This window comes from Antennarius striatus, chromosome 22, assembly GCF_040054535.1.
Source record: "Antennarius striatus isolate MH-2024 chromosome 22, ASM4005453v1, whole genome shotgun sequence".
NCBI lineage: Eukaryota > Metazoa > Chordata > Actinopteri > Lophiiformes > Antennariidae > Antennarius > Antennarius striatus.
Window position 1 is genome coordinate 10,907,372 of NC_090797.1, and position 21,081 is coordinate 10,928,452.

The 21,081-nt window shown below is 39.7% G+C and overlaps 1 protein-coding gene across 1 annotated transcript in view; it reads right to left on the reverse strand.

Annotated features, from left to right (window-relative positions):
* Nucleotides 1-709: 709 nt before the first annotated feature.
* The window catches only part of LOC137589195 (chemokine-like protein TAFA-2), a 53,886-nt gene continuing 33,514 nt past the window's right edge, over nucleotides 710-21,081 (reverse strand). The window contains exons 2-6 of the mRNA XM_068306766.1: nucleotides 20,082-20,185; nucleotides 11,285-11,440; nucleotides 6,759-6,883; nucleotides 6,125-6,181; nucleotides 710-1,478 (exon numbers count right to left, since the gene is read on the reverse strand). Of these exons, the coding sequence (XP_068162867.1) occupies nucleotides 6,152-6,181; nucleotides 6,759-6,883; nucleotides 11,285-11,440; nucleotides 20,082-20,184 (414 nt within the window). The 5' untranslated portion in view covers nucleotide 20,185 and the 3' untranslated portion in view covers nucleotides 710-1,478; nucleotides 6,125-6,151. The remainder of the gene's footprint in view (nucleotides 1,479-6,124; nucleotides 6,182-6,758; nucleotides 6,884-11,284; nucleotides 11,441-20,081; nucleotides 20,186-21,081) is intronic.

Below are 21,081 nucleotides of genomic sequence, written 5' to 3' on the forward strand. Positions count from 1 at the left end.
TTCCAAACCAGTTATAAACACTCTTTCATTCATTTCTAACCATTAGTCTATGGTTTTGTCTCATCTGTTTATTTAGTTCGAGTCTACAGATCGGTCCTATCTGTCTGTCACGTCTACAGAGCTGCACCAATGATGAGTCCGATGAAATGTTTTATGTGCCAGAACGTTGGCACAAAAAATACAAATATCCATCCTACCTCTGGTGCTGAGCCCCCCACCCATCTCCCATCTCCCCCAAGCAGATATGACTCTAGAACCGTCCCTGCTGGTAACCTGGTTAACAGTTGGTATGATTACCCACCCTGAAAAGTTTCTTTTTCCCTCTTGTTGGATCTTATTTGTCTTTTTTTGGCATCACTCAAACGATGACGCTGATTATTTAGAGGTCTTGGACTCAAAATGATTACAACTTTATGTCAGATATTAAATGTCAAATAAAAATAAAATAAACAAATAGATAATTATGTGGATCGGAACATGTCAGTTTCTGAAAGTACTTCTTTAATTGTCATCATAAAATCATTAAAAACAAAACACATCAGATGCAAAATAACCAAAACCAAAAAAAAGTCCTGCTGCTAATGTGGTGAAATGTTAAGATACTTAGAAAAGACAAGACATAGTTAATTTACACAACCATAGTTTATTACTGATGTCATTACTTACACAGACAAAGGAAGTGTCAGCAACACTTACTGAAAGGTGATCAGCAAATTATACCTTGGGGAATATCAAGGTCATTGTCCAATCAGAGATGCTGTGTGTTTCATTTACTGCTTTCTCCTGGAATCCACATGTTGTCATTAAAAAAACGGGAAAAACGAGGGGAGAAAGGAACCACAATGGTAATCAGTCTTCTGTCTGTTCACGGCTGGAAGGTTTGATCGGGTTACAACATCTACAGCACTGGGTTGTTTCAGCTGTGCTTGAATTCTCAACAATATCTGGCTGAATGGAACACATGATGCATAAATAACATGATGCTTTCTCTTTGTGTAACATGCCACACAATGTGACTGATGCACCAATGAGAGCGGTTGTGTATTTTTTTTGTTTTGTTTTTGGAAATCACCCTGAATATCTGCTGCTCAGCCATGTATTTTCATTTATATCTGAACTTTTGTAACAACTACTTTGTTAGGGAAGAAATCCACGACTGACTGATGAAACAAAACACCGTTTTGGTCAACTTGTGGCATAAAATCCCTGTAAATGTCATAAATACTGGAGAAACTGACATATAGGTAAAGTTCACCGTTGTCTTCCACTACAAGCAGTACATGTTAAAGAATAAATCCATCAATGGAGTCCATCAAAAAATAAGTGCCGTAGGTTCGACTCCCCCTTTTTCTTGTCTTTAGAGCTCTAGAAGCATTCAGAGTTTTCCAAAGATTAACTTGAGTCCAGAAGGAAGAAAGTCTCTATTTACAGAAAGGTCCTCTTCTCTGTTAATAATCTGACCGGAAATGTTGGCTCACCTGCAACAGAAAACAAAAAAAAAACACACACACACACAATTCACTTTTTTTTAATGCAACAATGGCCTTAAATGTGAGCATCTGCTTCAAAAGAGAAAAGAAACACTGAGAGAGAATGATGCTAAAGATGAGCAGAAATAGAAAAGAGCTTGACCTCCAGTGTTAAAAAACTTTCTCAACAGAACATCCAAGCAAGAAGAAATGAGGCTCCCCGCCCACATTGATTGACACGACAAACATGTTGGCAAAGCAACTACACAATCAGATATATTATTCAACCCTGAAGTCTCCTTTTATTCCTGCTCTTCATTTTTCATGTTTATATCTCTGAAAAAAAGTGTTTGAATAAGATAAAATCTTCATTCATGGCCTGTGGAGGCCAAATACTGTTGGAGAGTTGGATTTAAGGATTATGCCAATTAGATTGTGATGTTATGCAAAGATCTTCCTCTGAGAGGAGTCAACATTCGAGCGTACAGGTCAAGATCTCTAACCTTTAACTTGTGAATCTTTCAGATTCATTATAAGCCCTCTTATAGACTATAGTGCCTTCCTTCATCAGTCAGTGTTATCCGTTATTCAGGATTAACGTTGCCATGTGAGTCTTCTCTCTCCTTGCTTTGATGCTATCACAAGAAGTCCTCCTTTTTTCTGGAGATGAAATTGCCTGTCGTCAAGCTCAGCGTCTGATTGGCAGCTCCTCTGCTCCTCCAAGAAGTACATTCCTCTCAAGAAGCGAAACAACCTTCATAACGACATCCGCCATCGATTCCAATCGTCTGTCAACCACCGCGCTGACTTTGACGGACTGAGGGGAGCTATTGGGGAAGCTGTACGGTTCCATTTTCGTGGCTGAACTTTTCATCGGAGACAGACAACGCTGACAGTCTGCTTAGATTTAATTCACAAATGTGTCCCCTCACGCAGGCCGGAGCAACAGCAGCAGCAGCAGCAGCAGCAGCGTGGCACTGCATAGTATCATATAAATCATCCTCAATTATGCAGAAAAGCAAAACAATCCAAGAACAATCGGCCCCATTGCTTGACAAGAAAACCTGCATAATCATATCAAACCCGAGGAAAATAGTTTCCATAAATTTAGCTTATAGCAGCCCTTAGCTGGTCTGCAATAAATTCCTTCCTTTACAGAGTCATTTACATTCGGAGCTGTCACTGTGATTAATGTGGTACTAATTTGAGAATAATTCCGAGCTGAAAAGACAAAGAGCAGCGCTGCTTCTTGTCAGAAGCAAAAAAAAAAAAACAACAAGTCTTTCAGAGATAGATCTCGCCTGCATCTCACTTCAGGGAGGGGCGAGAGAGGAAAGGTGGCGGGGGGTGGGGGGTGGGGGTCATTAACAGTATTTGAGTGACTGAAACAATTCTAAAAATAGAGGGGTAAAACTAAATCTTCATTGGGTGTTGCATTTGTTTAATTAGTGGCTGACAAGTGATAATTTAACTGGCAAAGGATTCATTTCCATTTAGTGCCTGAAGTAATCTTGGCTGAAAGATTTAACACAGCAGGTGCATGGGCTTGTCTTTGTGTAATTCAGCCGTGTAATTGGCACTTGCAGTTTCCTCCTGAGCAATATGTTTTGTGTTGTAAGTACCGACACAGGAATTTTAATAGTATTGCCATTTTAATGCAGCACCAGGCAAGAGTTTTAGTGAGAATCCACCTGTAAAATCAGCAAAAAAAAAAAAAAGACAGCATAGAAGCTATGCAGATTCACCTTTTACTCAGACGGAGTTCTGCTGTCAAGACTAACGGCTAATTATTGCCGCAAATCAAAACGTGACTGTTCTCGTGTGGCTGTGAATTCATTTGGTCTGAAGAGGAATTCAGCAGATAAGCATAGAGGCAAACATAAAGACGTAGGAGGAGAGCCCTTTTGCCGTTCACACCTGTTATTATGGGATAAAAACTTGCCTGTTATGGACACACCCACTGGGCAAGCAGCAGGATCAGTCAGCACAGAGAAGAATCAACGCTGTTTCAAGTTAAACTGCCCATGAATACTTTACTGTGCCTTAAATCCCACAAGAAGAACAAAAAAAAAACAAAATTATCTTTTTCGTTTCAAACTTCACGTCAAGGTTTGCTGAAATTACTTCTTCAACAGGCAGACTCATTAAAACTACTGCGGTGGGTTCTCCAGATTGGCAGTTAACCAAATTTGTTTAGCTACAGTGTTCTTTTAATAACACGTAATTTTGCATGCTGTTTTAATTAGGACACAACAGTGTAAACAGTATTTTCATTTGATATCTCATTTTTAGCTGACTCTTGGTTAATAGTAGTCCAAACCCGAATTAGTTTACACACCTCACATATTAGCACAAACCAGATTTATTTCAAGAATTTTAAATTTTACAGTCACATCGTTAAAGAACCAGTGTGTGGGATTTATAAGTATCTATTGGCAGAAATGAAATATCAAGAACATTTTTTATTCATTACGTATAATCACATTAATATTCAATTCATTCAGTTTTATTTATATCGCATTAAATCACAACATTTGCTGGATCAAAGCATTTTATAAGACCAAACCAACACTTTATTTAGTGGCGGCAGTAGCTCAGTCCACTATGCCTTAGGCTGAGGACCAAAGGGTGGCTGGCTCAAGACCCATGTGGACCACAAAGGTTAGAGTGTAAGCTGCAGGTGAATATTGGAATGGAAAAAAGTAATTTCCCCATGGGGGATCAATAAAGGATTGATTATTTTTATTATTATTATTATTATTATTATTATTATTATTATTATTATTATTATTATTATTATTATTATTATTATTATTATTATTATTATTATATTATTATTATTATTATTATTATTATTATTATTGTTGTTGTTGTTGTTGTTGTTTTATTTATTTTATTTAGATTTTTTTTATACACCGAAGAAAGTGAGGAGAAAACTACCTTTAACAGATCCAGGACAAACAAGATGGACAATCCTTTCCTTTAACCATTGAGAGGATGAGAGAGAGGAAGAGAGAGAGAGAGGAAGAGAGAAATATTTTGATTTGTAAAATCGCGTTTATTCATAAAAGCCAAATTACAAAAAAATCACATTGACACAAAATCTAAAAGAGAATCACACAAATAGGAAATTGCATTTCAAAAAACAACTGCAGGATGTTTGTTTCCTGAACAAAGAAAACAACTAGCAGTTTTCCACAATCATCCTTTTTACTTTTGTCATTAGCTTCTTCAATCTAAAAGTTTCTTGGTCTGTAAAAACTGGTTGGTCACTTCCTTCTGGATTCTTCAAATAAAAGAGCGAGAGATGAAGAGAGACAGAGAGAGAGAGAGAGCTATTCCTCTCAAATGCGGATGGAACCTATCCCAGCTAATGTTGAAGAAGAGACATGGTTCAGTCTGGACGGGTTCATCATGGGGCTGACACAGAGAGCACCAAACCATCTCAGTGACATTCACTCCAATCGACGATTTAGTGTCAGCAGTTTATCTATATCGCCTGTTCACGGACAGCGAGAGGAAGTTGGAGCTCCTGGACGGAACCTTTGAATTTACCGGGAGAACGCACTCCATACGAAAGGCTTCAGGCAGCAGCAACCATCGTGCAACACACTCAGGAGAGTCCACAACTGTGCTCCCACATTTACTGAAGTGTTATGCAATCCAGGTAATACCTCTTACACACTGGCACAGTCCTGCTTATTATGCCAGATAAAAGCAGCTCCAATAAAACATAATTAAACACATTTATTGGTCTCCTAAGAAACTGTGATATGTATAAAATATTCAATATATTAGAAGAAAAAGGTTTCATTGTTATTATTTTTTCTAATTACAAACTATTATGCGTGAACATTATTTGAAATTACTCACACATTTACAGACCAAAAATTGACCTATGCTGTTTTTAAACTGTCCTGAAGGTTCTTGTTTGTCTGATTTAAAATGCGTGATCTGGTGCATGCAGGATAAACAGAGGCTGACATGTACCAAAAAGAGAAATACAGCAGTGTAAAAAGTAATAATGGTAAAGCAGCACATTCTGGGGGGGGTCACCCTCCAGAAGAGCACGACTTTGAGGCCTGCAAATGTACAAATACTAAACCTGCAGCTCGACCTTCTTCAAGATTTACTCCTTGATTGAAAGACTCCCAGGCTGTGTCCTCGGCTTTGTAGTAGCAACAACTGTTTTGTGAATGTTCTCCAAGTCTGTATGAATGCAGTGATGAAACAACCACAGAGGGCAGTGTAGATGGGAATTCCAGGTTATGTTGTGCTGTTTTCCCAAAAGCTCAGCAGAGGTGAAGAAGAAAGTGTGATCCCCCCCCCATCTCCCCCCCGCTGCTTCAAGCAGCCGGCAGAAAGATATGAAACTTAAGAAACTAGTTCCTCCAGCTGAGTTCAAAAGGTGTGTGAGATGAATCCATTGGATGATGCTGATGCTTTGAACACGTTGTTGTCTTTCTAGATCACACGCGTCTTTTCTCGAGAGTAGCTGAACCACTGGGAACCGTGATTAGTAACCTTTTGTCTGTTAGTGCACGTGTTATTTTTGCAGAAGAATGTAACGGTACAGAGATGTTCCCTGTTTAGAAAGCGAAACAATCCCTTTATATATAAAGTGTATAAATACAGTATATATGTGTGATAATTACCTGGACTCCACTGTGAAACATCTGATGTTACCAAAGCTGGTCTCTGTCCGCAGAAATCTGTCCCATCAAGCATGTTGAAGAAGGAATAAAACATTTTAATGTTAACAATTCATATAATCTATGACGTCTATTTCAACATCTATCTAGACATTAAGCTACGTCTCAGAACTCAGTAAAAGAAAAGCTAATTATATGTATATAAATATCCCATTTTGAGGTCCCGACACGTCCCCGAATCAATAGCTCCAGGCTCCATGGCTCCCGGCTCCAGGCAGGTGTGGTGCGGGCAGTTTAAATAATTAAGTACATGGAGAGAGACAGAACTGAAGTCTATGGGTCGTCATAACACAGTGAAGGATGGGGGGCATCATATTACAACGTTAAAAGCAGGTAATTGGAGTGTGTAATTGGCCATTTTGGGTGATCAAAGTGGCTTGAAAGTGCAAAGGAGACATGACAGCCCATTGATTACAGGCCCCCAGGGGCCAGAGCCCCGGGCTGCAAACACTAGCTGTTTTTAGGTGACAGCAGTACAGAAGACTGTAACAGAATCTACGGCTTGTCGACCTTGAAGAGTTGCGAGGTCAAATTCAACAGGTTTGAATATGGTGTCATAAAAATGATTTTAACTCACCTTAGTGGTTTTGATCTTGTTCCCCATGGCACAGCTCCAGCCCTTCAGATCAGGGAGAACTTTGCATTCCTCCCCATCAAGGCACGGATGCATCTGACACCACCACTTCTGCTCCACTATGGAAGCTGGTGAGGAGATGCAGAGGTTACAGGCGTGTTCGACTGCATTCTCTAAAGGGTTTTGAATCTGCTGGAAAATTATTCTGAAAATTACTTTTTTATTTTAATTTAAATAAACTAAGCTATTTTAATACTGTATAAAATTGTGAGAAAATGTTATTTGTTATCAGTTAATTATAAGAAACTAAATAATAACTCTTTTTTTTTTTTTAAATAGTAAAATAATAAATAATAGAAGATTAAGCTACTAGTAAGCCATTTCATTAAAGCATCTAAAATTATAAAACCAGATGCCAGTTTAACTATGGCACTAACACCAGCTATGTTGTTTTGATATGTTTCCTGTTTACCAACAAAAATGCTTCTTGGAAGGATGAAGTAACAGATTTGTGGATCGAATTCATCCTTAATCACACTTAAAATAAGACACGTGCATCAAAGCAGCCCAAAAGACATCATTTATCTATTTATCTTAAAGGTTAATCTTGAGATATGCTGTTAGTGAGTGGTGGAATTATTTGTGATTTTCCCCCCCCCCCAGCCTTCATGTTGACTCTAATAAAAATAATAATTCATGTTATCGAACATTTATTTTATGACACGTTGGCCACCGTTTCTCTCACTGTTGCCATATCAACATGCTTTAATTTCATCCTTTCTCTCTTTGCTGTATTTAAGCACATTTTAATTGAGATGATTCTTTTCGGAAATTCTCCTCAACTTTCAAACACCTTTTTCCGTGATGTTATGACTTCTCCTCAAACGCCAGTAAATTCATCACAGAGTCTCATCAGGGTCACGTCACAATTTGACAGCTGTCTCAGGGTAAGTGATGTAAGATTTGCTTTTTGACTAGCAACACTCTCTGAATCTATTTTCAGTATTAAAACACGCAAGGTTTCGAGATCCCTGTCGTAAATATCCAGGTGCTGAGAGGGGAACCGGCAAAAGTCGTGTCTCCTCTGACATGAGGGGAAACCTTCAGCTCCAGCGGGAACACCTCCTCAATTGTCTCCATAAAAGAGAGCATTAAACTTCTGCTTTACCATTGTGTGAGACATCATTTAAATTTAGCATATTACAGAGGTCATTATCTACATTCCACACACCCCTGCACAAGTATTAGTGTTCCTCCTAATGAAGAGGAAGGTTATTATAATCCACACATAACACCAGAGCCTCACTAGACTAAATTGCAAAGGATTCTTTATGACATGAGAGAATCAATTTGTACCACACAGTCATGGTTATGGCATCAGTGTGGTGGAAAAACATGCATCAGGTCAACTGCCAGCAGATGGTGGTTGGATAACAACGGCTATTAAAAAGCCACAAAGGTTTCCCATCAAAATGAAATGGGAATATTGATAACCAAACATACATAAAGTATATGAGACACATTTCACTTAACAGCTAATGATGCTTTAAAACACAAAGGGCGGAACACTCTGAGAACGTCAGGGAGAAAAAACACATTTTATTGATTTTCCTTTTTTTTTATTACAGCTGTTAGGAATATCTAGTATTTGCTTTGACCTTGGCCTCATGTTCATACATGACCACCAATGTTTTTGCATTGTGATAAAGGCTGACGGCTGACATCCATGCAAAACTTAATACATATTAATAGCATCTGTTTCATTATAGAGGAAAGCTGGAGAAAATTGAAGTTGTTTCTTTTCATCAAGTTAAACTGTCTTAATTACAACATGAGCCACTATTGAAGATTATATTGTGAGTGTCTTGGAGGGTGGCCAAATTATACAGTACTTCTGGCAAGAGAGTCACAAGCAGATCGTAGTTCTGTCGAAGTGAAGGGCTATATGGAGACTATCTGGCTGCTATGGGACAAAGCTAAGTGATCTGAAGACCTGTGGTGGTCACGTTATTGTTGGGATCTTATTTCAGAAAATTAGTGACCCCAATCTAAAATTGATGATAGTAAAAAAAATATACACTGTTGGTTCACACATACATAACAGAGAAATGGAAGGGCACAAAGGACACAAAACTGTGCATTCATTTCAGCCATTTCCTTATATTATGAGGTATCAAGTTTCACTAGAACCCATGCAGTCAGAGACTGCAAAATCCCGCGACACCCCACAATTCAAAATTTTACCCTGACCAACTTGCATAGGTCAAAGCACTAGCTTTGATCTACAGTCTTACTCACACTGGCCTTCTCCATCATCTTTCAATCTTATCCAGTTCCTGAGTGTACAAGAGTTAAAATTTGACCATGACCTAGTTTAGTCAGGGTCAAGGTCATCATCTCATTTTCATCCCCTTTGCCGCCCGAGTCATGTGCTTTTTGTTTCATCTCTCTATCTGCAACGGTTGCAAAGATATTTGGCGGACTAACGGATGGACGGATGGACGGCTGAACAGACTAACGGACAAACACACAAACGCCGACAATTACAATACATCGCCGCTTTGAAGTGGGACGCAATAAAATTAATGCAGTCAATTTTGAATTATTACGGATGAGTTACTGTCACACCAAACTGATGAACGCAGACCGGCAACCAATCCCTGAACCAACACAGTCTGAAGAACTACAGCAGATGTTGATGGTTTGATTCCTGCAGAGGAATCTGGAACAGGTTGGTCAGTCAGTCAGTCAGTTAGTTACTGGTGGTTAGTTAAAATTGTTTTTTCTGTACTTGTTCACAGCTTACTGACTTGCTAATGATCACGTATACTACCAGCAACCGCCTTCATCCTTCATGATATTTTGTTTCGAAAGCAGCCACTGAATGTCTGTTAGGATTCTATCAAGAACTGAGCCAGTATTTTGTGTGGCCAGCTTTGAGTCACCCAATTCAGTCTGGTGCTTCATTAATCTTCATATAAAGAGCGGATTGTCTCACACAGAGTGGAACTAAAGGTAATCCCCGGTTGCAGAAGAAAGAATAATTAAAAGGTTAAGTGCTGATCTTCTTCTTTTTTTTTTTTTTCTTTTGCAGAGATAACGGAGCTTTAAACTGAGGCCAATGACTCACAGCACTAATTTGCAGAAAATGTCAATACTAAAATGTCAACGAATAGGTCAAACACGATTGGGTCCAAAGTTTGCCAGAAACCTGCGCTTTTAAGACGAATGTGAAACAGCCTGTTCACCCAAGTCAGGGGTCTGACACACTAGCATGCTAACAGGTCCTCTGGGTCATCAACTCTACAGTCTTTGACTTTGCAGTGGACAGTTTTACATTTCTGGGTAATTTTTTAAAAAAAAACCTTCAGGAGCTTCTTTGCCAAGTTCCTGAATTCAGCAGCAAAGGGGCATCATCAGATGGATAGTGAGCAAAATATTAGCATTATGCTTTTGTTAACTGCTGCAGACCTTTTTCCCCCCCATGCACGAATCAGAGATGTCCATTTAGCAGGTTAGCAGTGAAGCTAATTACTGGAACGTAAGCTGTTTATGTGTTCTTATCCAGTGTAAAATGTGAAAGTAATTAAAGTGACTGAGCTGTCGATTCTTCATCACATCTCCAGCCACAAAGTGATGCAAACTGTGAACATTTTAATCTTTTTGATGTTTTGTATAAAAAAAAACCCCAAAACAATTCACAAAATAATCAGCAGCTTAATTAAAACCGCAAAGCACAATATAAATATTTCAATCAAATTTAATTAAACTGCTGAGAGCAGTTATCACCACATCTTTGCACAAAAATAGCTGTTTTGTTTTTTTTTGTTTTTTTACTAATACAGTTTTATTTTTTTATAGGAGTAGATATTGAAGCACTGTCCCTGTCCTTACCTTCGTTGTTTTTCTCCCCCCCCCCAACCGGTCAAGGCGGATGGCCACTTAAAAGAGTCTGGGTCCTGCCCGGAATTTCTTCCTCAATGAGGGAATTTTTCCCTGCCGCTGTCTCTTATCCTCGATCTGAAGGGTTCTGTCGGGTTTTTCTGGCTGTTAAAGTACTTTGAAATGTCTGTTTCCATAATGAAGCGCTTTATAAAACTTGATTGATTGATCGATGGATTGATTGATTGGTCAAAAAGTATATATCATGGTTAGATATGACATATACAAGTTTAAACACAGTCTTTGATTTCTTCTGTTTGCTGTTGCAGTACTGAAGGGTATGGATGAAAGCCAGATGTTCCCACCTCCCACCTGCCATGGTTGTTGACATCACCACAGACTGCAATGTAATTTCACCAGGCAAAACTCGATTGATTCTCTATTCACTCCATGTGTCAGCAATTACATTTTGAAAATTGAATTAAGACTATTACTAATTTCATTTTTGAAACACACAGAATGAATTGAAATGACAATATTTTGAATAGAGTTGTTTTGTCCTCAGTATAATTTCTTGGGAATTGAATTGAATGTGTATTTGCTGGTCCGTGCCTGAAATGTTAAAACATCTACCCGGCGGAGCGTACCATCTACACATGATGGGGCGGCTCTAGTGGTGCCAGCCACTTGCCCAGGAAAGCAGGAGCACTTGACAGTTTGCGACCGCTCCTCGATTTTGTTCTTGTTGCAGCAGCGATGCAGCGCCACCACTTCACAGGTGCCTGTCCGGACATGGTGCTGTGCTGCAGAGATGATGAGAAAGAAAATATCAGAGAGTCCAGATGCATCACAGCAGTGGTTACATTCATTTACAGACATACGCTGACTTTTAAAGTACATCTCACTCCTGTCTTTGCTTTATAAGATGGATAGAAAATAAAACGGAGATATCCTGACGCGCCTCAAGCAACAAAAGTAATTGCATTGTAAATTTCCCTGCCTAAATGATGCAGTCTGGTTGGTACATCTTCAGTTTCTTTCCTTACCTCCTGCTATTACATCCCAACCCCCACAAATGAAATGAAACATCCCTTCTTTTGAGAAACCATCTTTAGGGATCATCTGTCCAAAGTTTAGTTGGAATGCATCACTGTATTTTTATGATCTGTGTTGGAAGACTGTAAAAGAATTCATGACAACCTGCTATAAATACTACAACGCTAAGATGTCATTAAGGAGTAGGTAGAGCAGCATCTCAGGAGATGATGCACCGATCACATGTTTGATCATTTTAAATAACTACATGAATACATTACAGTCTCTCCTGCTGTGTTTTCTTTTATATTCTAACAGTGTCGCACCTCGTATGCCTCAGTTGCCGATAACTCTTCCACAAATCCTCCAGTGTGTCTGTGGTCATAGCACTTCTGGCAGACCTGCTCCTCCACAAATAGCATTTTTTTTTGTCCATTGACCGTATCGTAAACCAGCAGCTCAAAGGTCCTTTGATTCGAGGTGCATTTTTAGGAATTGATACGTCCTTCAGGATGGAGATCAATTTCCTGTTCAAAGGCAGGAGACCGGAGAAAACAAGGGTGTTTGGTTTGGTCTGGACTCCAGAGATAATTTCTCCATTCTTAAAAATGGGGTGAATTTGTAAAACTTGCTTGTTTAAAACAGTGTTGAGGCTTTGTGTTATACATAATTAAATAATTTGAGTAGCTGCTAGCCACAAGCTGTCTAGATTTTGTCTCAGCTTGTCTCGGTATTTGTGCAAATACAAGTCAAACACTATAATGTGGCATTTACTGCAACAAAATTGATTGGAGAAGCAGTTGACAACAGCAATAACACACAAAGCGCAGGAGCTAATGATTTTCACATGTAGATCTTTATTCTCACATGTGGTGGCATCATCAAAATGAGGAGCTGTGAATGGAAACACCATTAAGAAGAAGATCAGTGTACTGAAATTACAAAGGTACCCATTGAACTAATTAATAACTCAAGTACGAGGCGGCAATGATTGGAACTGATCTCTCTTTGAGTTTAACACACTGAGCAGCAGCCGTTAAGAACATTCAGATGTGCGATAAGGAAAGTGCAGTGCTGCAGCAGTAAGAGACAATTTCTAGATCATGCTCCATCGTCTAAATTATTTAGAGCCCAAGCTGCTCTATTCTCTTTTAATTGCATGTGACATTTTCCTGAGGTGTCCTTCTGCACAGAATCACTGCCGCCGTAAACAGTAAATCTGAAATGAGTGTATTAAACTGCTCCTAACTGTCTGTACTGTAGCAGCTCAACCAAAGCCAGTTAATTAGGATTTCTCTTCTATCAGTGGACAGCAACACTCTCCAGCTGCTGGAACAAGCAGCTACTGAGACTAACTGTGATGGAATCAGCTGCTCTGCTGTGACTGCATGATATTAAATCTACAAAAGATGTTGAGCGACGGTTGAATGTCACGTTACCTCCAGGGTTTATTTAAATTTAGAACTCTAAAAAAAACACCAAAAAAAACATGATTTATAAAAATTAGCAGGGAATCTAATATCGCTTGCATCAAACGTGTTTTTCTCCTACAGTGTTTGGCTCACTTACTGTCTGTGATTGGATTGAGTCGACGACTTCGCTGATAGCTGCCGCTAGAGTATAAAAGTGAACAGCAGGTAGAAAAAGGACTCGTGCATCAAAAGTAATGCGGGTCGTCATCCAAAAGTAGTGAGACGCTTACTTGTGTTTTGCCCCAAACAAGAGAAGATATGAAAGACAAACACAACAAGCCGAGCTGAGCTGCTTTAGAACGAAAGAAGTGCTGCCAGCATTTCTCTGAAGGACATGCTTCACACTGAGAGGCTGTGGTTTGTCTGGCTGGATTTGTAGTTCTGCATGGACGCCTACTCAGCTTCCTCTGCCAGCAGATACAGAGAAAAGCGTTTCGCTGGAGAATCAGTCAGTCCGACCACAGTCCAGCTTTAAACCTGCTGCGCGGGCCACCTTCTCAAAGAGGATCCCTCCGGCCTTGGACACGCTGCTACTGCAGCTGTTCAGTTTTGAAGATTTGTGTCTTTCAAGTTTCATAAGACAAGCGTGACGCCGTGAAATTTAAATAGCAGTCGTCAGAAGCGTTCTGTTTTCCTGGTGTGCAACATAACATATGGCTGCAGTTTGGTTCCTGCTGTTGCATAGCCTTACTTCTTTTTTTTTTTTTGTCTCTGCTCATGTTTCCTGGCCGCAAAAACACCAAAAACAAATAAGCATGAAGAATTCTATTTCCCCTACCAGGGGAGCTTTTCACTGAAGAACAGTTAGACACTAAGTTCTTCCACTAAATTGTAATTTTGTTAGATCTATATTTCAGAGATGTTTGATACTTAAACTCAGGCATAATTGTGGCCTCAACGGAAGAAGGTTCTTGGTTCAATTCCATCTGGGGCCTTTCCGTGCAGAGTTTGTATGTTCTCTCCATGTCTGTATGGATTCTCTCCAGGTTCTCCAGCTTCTTCCCACCTTCAAAATCAAGCAGCTTAGAATTAGCAACTCTAAATTGACGGCCGTGAGAGTGAATTTTTGCTTGTCTATGTCTTGCCCCATGACAAACTGGTGATTCATCCAGGGTATATCCCGCCTCACGCCTGATGTCAGGTGACCTGGACTCAAATAAGTGACTAAAGATAAGATTCTGGTAATCTCATCTTCAAAAGGGTGAAGGAATGAGTACACAAACTCAAAAACAAATTCAACTAAATGTTTAAAATTCTTACAATGTCAAAGAACAGCACTCCAGTATATGAGAGATACATACTGTACATTAATATAACTTTTGTTTCCATGTTTCCTAATTCCAACTATAGAAACAAGACAATTACAAATGATCAAAATTCCTAAATAACAAAAGGCAACACTTCAGCAACTGTGTGTTGCGTGTTGAAAGTTTGGACACAGAATGCTGAATTGTTTGTGACGTGCCGAAAATAAAATGTGACAACAATTTTCTAAATTCTCAATTAATTTGCTCGTTTTCATTGGTTGGTTTCAACCCCTTTCATTTTGTGATGATTATTTGCCTCTAAATTGCATCTCATTCCCTCCTGCTGTCAGTTTGATGTTGTATAATTGTCGGAATGATTTGATCGAGTAATTTATGCTATATGTAAAATACAAAAAAAATGCCATTTTCATCCATTTTTAACAGCATCAATAAATAACCCTAATGGAGGATTTCCTGTAGGATTTGGTTTCCCCTGCTTTGAAAGTTGGTTTAAACATGAAGTTGCACTAAAAAAAAATTCTAAGCGGCATTTTCATGTACAAAAATCACGCCCTCAGGCACTTTCCATTAGTTTGCCTGCAGGTCTAAGAGATCATGTACAGTGAAGAGGCTCTTCAACTAAATAACAAGGGAAACAATGTTTATGTGTGTTTTAATTATTATGTTTCTTGCCGTTTTATGCTGTGAATCCATACAGACACAGCAGTCAGGTACTTTTTATGCTCCCATCACATTTCGAGGGCATCTCACACATGATTCACTCTATTCTCCTGGATCCCATCGATACACAGACTTGCTGCAACTCAAATAATCCTCTTCTAACAGTTCTCCAGTGGAAAAGTCTACAACAGATTGTTTTTGAAATAGTAAGTGTTTGCATCAGCTGTGCAAGCTGTAGAAACCCAGTCAGCTGACATCAAGTTTGTTGCCAAAGAAAAAATGTGGCTGAGCACGTATCAAAGCTGGTCAGACCATAATGCAATGTTATAGCTCAAAAACAAGACTGACCTTATGTTTACAATGATTACACCAAATGCAAAGCATGTGTTTACTTGAATGGAGTGGATTAACAGTTGTCCATGCATTAATGTAGAAAAATACGAAAAATCTCAAACAAAATACGCCAGAATTATATCATTCTATATCTTTTAAATTCTAATAATAACATTTTAATCTTTTTGATAATTTTTTTTTTTTAAATAAAGCATTAGTAAAAATGTCTTCAGTATATCAGCTATTTGTTGACAGGGAACAGATCAATGTCAATGACCCGGATGCTAATCTAAGTGACAGGCTCATTGTTCAGTAAATGAGATACATATTTTACAAGATAATATAAAACATATGCCTGAAATGAACTCAGTTATTGTTCTGAGAAAAGAGACATTTTGTTCTTCTATTGCAATTTCCCCTGAAACATATGGTATCATCTTCTTCTACCTGCCCTCTTATCTTGATGTCAAAGTCCTGTAACATCTGTCTTCATCTCTCATTACTGACATTTCATTCCCTCGCACACCTCAGTCACAAATTCAAAGTGTAGATAATTGTCACGGTTTTAAGAATTGTTTTCCTGCTTTATTGTAAAAGTTAATGTTTCTGTCATGTTTTTTGTGTAACATTTTCTAACATTTGTCCCAGCTGGTTCCTCCTGATTAACCAGTGAAGCATTGATGCATTCACATCTGCAGACAAGAAGAAACTGAAAATGATGCGTAGTTTGTATTATTGTGTTGTGAATGAAGATAATGTAATCAGGGTTTTGCTTTACACACAGCATCGTGTGCGTTGCCAAATACACCAACTCTAATTCAGAGGAAGGATCTCTGAAGATGAGTTCTGTAATTCCCTCTGAGCAAACCTACATGTTAATTGTGATGAACAGATTTTCCCCTCTAACTATTTGCTGCTTTGTCAGCAGCAGTTTTAACAGAGTGACAGACGAGGAAACACTTTAGTCAGAGCACAAAAACAAATCAAACTCGGGGAGCCAATCTCCATGCAACTATAAATACCAAGGCGTCGATTGATTGTAATGTTTAACATGGGGATCCAGCTCCATCTCCGACTGTTTGTTGCTGCTCTCTCATGGGTGCAAACAGTGTTTTCCTTTCTTGGCAGGAAGCTTATGTATTATATGAATCATTTTTATTGCAAAGCACAGAAAGTTTAGGTGCAGAGCAAGCAATAATGTTTGATGCATATGTCAGACATCAAGGTCATACGTCAGTGCACCTTTTACAACAGTCATAAAGGTACCTATGAACTGAAAATGCATGTGAGCGCAACATGTTAAAAATAACGGAGGAGCAACCATCCATCCATCCATCCATCCATCCATCCATCCATCCATCCATCCATTTTCTTTGTCTTAACCAGTCAGGTTCCTATGGCAGCAGGGTATTCCAGGCATCCCTCTTCCCAGCAACACTTTCCAGTTCATCCTTAGGAACCAGAGGTGGGATGAAAGATATTACAGTCGAGAAAGTTCTGGATCTACTTAGGGTCTCCTCCAAGATAGATCAGGCTAGAAACCCTCCTAATGAAGTCACACTGGAAATTTAGGAATGGTTCATTCACAGTGGGCATCCTAATCTGATGCCCACTATGATGATTACCCGTCACATAAATTTCACTCTTGTTCAAGTTCCCCTTTCAGTAACCTGTGTGATTTGATTATTGCTAAGTGGTTCCCGCTGAGGATCCTGAAATTAATCACTGCAGGATTCATGTTAGTGTGACAAGAAGATCAGAGTTTAAACATAAGCTTCTTTGTCCTCAGAGAGGCTGCGTTGCTCAGAATGTTTTGGTAATTGTTGTTGTACTTTTTCTAGTTACCATTGATCAAAAACAGAATTAACATAAGCATCCATATAGGTAAACAAAAACATGATTTAAATTTCAAAAGTGTCAGCTTAATGTAGCCTTAAATTTGATGGGGTTTTTTTTTAGGTAATAAGCATAAATTCTTTTATCACCCCTTATTACAAACACATTCTGTTTGCATGCCTTTCACAAAGACAAACACGACAGCTGAAAAAAAACACACAAAAAACAACGTGGAGAGAAAGAACAAGTTGAATTTGGTAGAGGGCATGTACAAGAGAAGAATGCAGCTAACTCAAAGGATCGATTACAACAGATGCTAATGAAAATAAATCAGATGTCCCAACAACCTGTGAGCTGAGTCTTCCTTGGACCGAACCCCGTCTGACTCCTTTCTTCCATCTGGTCAATACAAGATGGCACAAAGTCACTGAGGCTTTACATATTTGTGTTGTAAACTCCAGCCGTAATGAAAGACACACTTTTCTTTGCAGTGTCACCGTCTGACAAGACAGCGCAAGTAAGCCTTTCTTCACATATCAGAGAGGAATAAACTGAATTTAAATAGCTGTCAGAGTAAAAAAGCATGTTTGATGGCACAAACTGAATGTTTCAAAAAGTCTCAAATGTGCATTAAGTCAACTTCCCTGCTCGCTTAAATGAGCTACATTTACCCTGCTTGTCAGAGAGCAAGTTCAGTTCTCTTCTCTGGTTCACTGGGAGGAAAAAAAACAAACATTTCTTTTTCTAGTTCAGATGTGTTCTGGGTTCAAAGTCATCCTTTGAATGATAACAAATTTACAGCATCAGAAATAACACCCAGGGGAAATTAGGAGGCTTCGATGGCCACAACACTATCAAAGAAGTTTAATGTATGCAAGATTATTCTGATCTACATCCTGCTAGCGAGATGAGCGCAAAGCCACAAACGTTAAAGTGCCGTGCCGTTTAATTGGTCGACGAAGAGAAGAGAGGTATGGGCAATTTCTGTCCTGTTCACAAATGGACATCCTGTCCGGCAGCAGCTAGCGCCTGCATCACCAATTACCTGAGGTTGTGTATTGTCATTGGGACTCCCAGTGATGAAACATGGGGGTTGGCCTCTACTTGTAATGTTGCTGAGTTGCCATAATTGATCTCTCCGGGTTTACTAGTGACGACTCGACAACACTTTTAATGAGGCGAGAGGAGACGGGATTGACTCATACCTCCAAAATAAGTGTTTCAATCCAATTACTCCCCATTCGCTGCTGTGACATTTTATTTGTGATTCTTGCATAGTGAGGAATTCCTTCCCAAACACCTCACAATAGAAGTGGTAGCCGGCGTGGCGGCATTCCTGTCCTTCTCCTGCTTCTCTCCATGCAGCAGGTCATTGTGTCGCTGATGGAGCGCTGAGGCATCGCGCCATCATCAAAGCTTCCACAAGCTCAATCGCTTCCTACGGAGCGAAGTGAACAGATGGACAGAGAAGTAACGTATTTTTGGACAGAGACCATTTTGTTTGTCTGAAGGAGAACTTCTGCATCTTTGAGCCAGTGGGACTAGGAAGTGTCTTTACCTTGATTTTTTTTTGCTCTTTGTGGAAAGACTGGAGCAACTAATAGCAGGAGAACTCCTGCCTGCAGCCAAACCTTGAATCCTCTTATTTCTGCTGCTTCTGTGCTTTTTTTTTTCTCATTCTATGAACAGCAGCCGCCTTCAGTTCTCTATGTCTACATCTCAATGGGGGAGTCAGACTCCATATGTCAAATATCGTTTTAGTAGTCATTAGGAATTTGACTCAGCCAGTAAAAAAACAGACATGCAATGTGTTCTCTACATCTCCAAGAAATAACCATCTACTGTATAAGCTCCACAGATTTGGGCTTTGAACCATTTTTAATGCTATGGTGTGCCTGTGGTAAAACGTGCTTGAGAAGTTTGACTGATGGTGTCATCTAACAGGCAAGAGGAACAAAATGTGTTGCAGCAGCTCATGCTGTGACAGCAGTCTGTGCTGCGATGTCGACGCTGAATTCCACAATGGTCACTGCAGCGTTGTTTCAGACTCTGTGTATTCATGCAATAGTGAATGAGTTTGTACTGTACAGCATATCTATGTCCTGGAGGATAACATCTGTCCAAGTGAAATACTAAAACACTGGTACCACATCGGATTGATGAAGTTCCTACTATTCCTTCATCATTATGGCTGCAATGAGGCTGCTTTTAGATCTGTATGCAGAGTTTCTAAAATGAATTTTTTTTCTTTTCTGTTTTCATTCATTCTTTCATTCATCTTCTTGAAGACTAGACAACTGTGGTTGTCTCATCATCAGCCACTTATCAGAAATAAGGGTCATCAATTATCCCAGCTGGTTACTGTTGAGAGGTATGGTACACCCTGGACAAGTCGCCAGCCCACTGCAGGACCACACACAGACACAAACATTCAGGCTCATATTCATACCAATGGACAATTCACTGTTTTTGGAGATGGAAAAAAGCCGGAGAACCCGGAGAGAACCCATCCAGACACAGAGAGAACATCCAAATTCCACACAGAAAGGAGTTGAACATTGAACCTACTTGCTTTGTAACGACAGCTCAACCCACTGTTATGATTTATTATATTCGGATGCACTTAAATGAAAAAACTTGTAAGCATTGAACTTGTAGTTTATTTCCCATTTATCAAGAGTTGAAAACGTGTGTTTTGCATCAGAATAAATGTCAGAATTCTGACCGTATAATTGGAATTTCTTCCTAATTTTCAGTATATAGGTTCCTATTAGAAACACATAAGTACTGGAGTGCCCATGCAGCAGCAGGATGATGTGAGGCAGTCTGAATTTGCTCACCTGTAGCAGCTTCTGTTGGTACGGTCATCTCCCAGACACTGATCACAAGCACCATTACAAGCAGAGCTCCTTTTCTTCCGATGTGCACGTATCGCTCACTCATCCTGGGAGGAAGAAAGAGGAGGGTCACAGTAAGGAGGTGACGTAATTCACAATTTGTTACTGCACCTTCAGGCAAGGCATTCCTAAAAAGTTGTTTAGCATTTCATCACCGGAGATTGTTTCGTCTTACATTAATTAACAGTCTTTTAACGTCTTTATTAGTCGCCATTCCGCCCTGAGTGGGATTGGAAGGTTTTCTGAAGCACAACGAGAAGAGGTTGCTGTTCCACGAGCTCACACTTTAACTTTTCTGCGACTTAGCTTGTCTGAATGTGTATTTGCTCTTATCTAGAGGAGATAAAGGCTCTTATCCTCCTTCCTGCTTCCCAAAACAAACTACAGCTGCACTTGTGCGCAAAATCACTGTCTCCAAATCCCGTTTCTTCCCCTGCACCTCCTCCCTCCTTGTCCTCCAACAGAAGGCTCTTACAGTTGAGGCACTGGGCAGGAGGTGAAGACCCTCTGCTGCCCCAGCAGGCTTCAGTAAGTCTCTTTAGGCTCTACAGCCGAGTGGAAGCAGGCGAGCGGGCCACAGTGGCTAATCCAGAGCTCCTCTGCACTCCCTCTCCCTAATGAAGTGGTGGAGCTGAGACCACACTGCATAAGCCACCCGGCACAGTGTGTTATCACTGACAGACAGCGATCAAATTTCAGACGGGGAGCGGTACGGTAATTACTGGAAGAGGCACGGTATCGTATGGCGTGAGGATACAATATTACAAGCTGCGTTTATGCCTTATTTACCACCTCCTGCCTGCCTCATTGACATATAGATTGGCTAAACCTCGTTGGGGTTCTCAGATTATTAGTCTAATTACGTTTATTTTGGCAAGGGAACATGACCTTTTGCTCAGATTTTTCATATCTCTCGGCGTGTCACACAGGAATTAGAACCGAG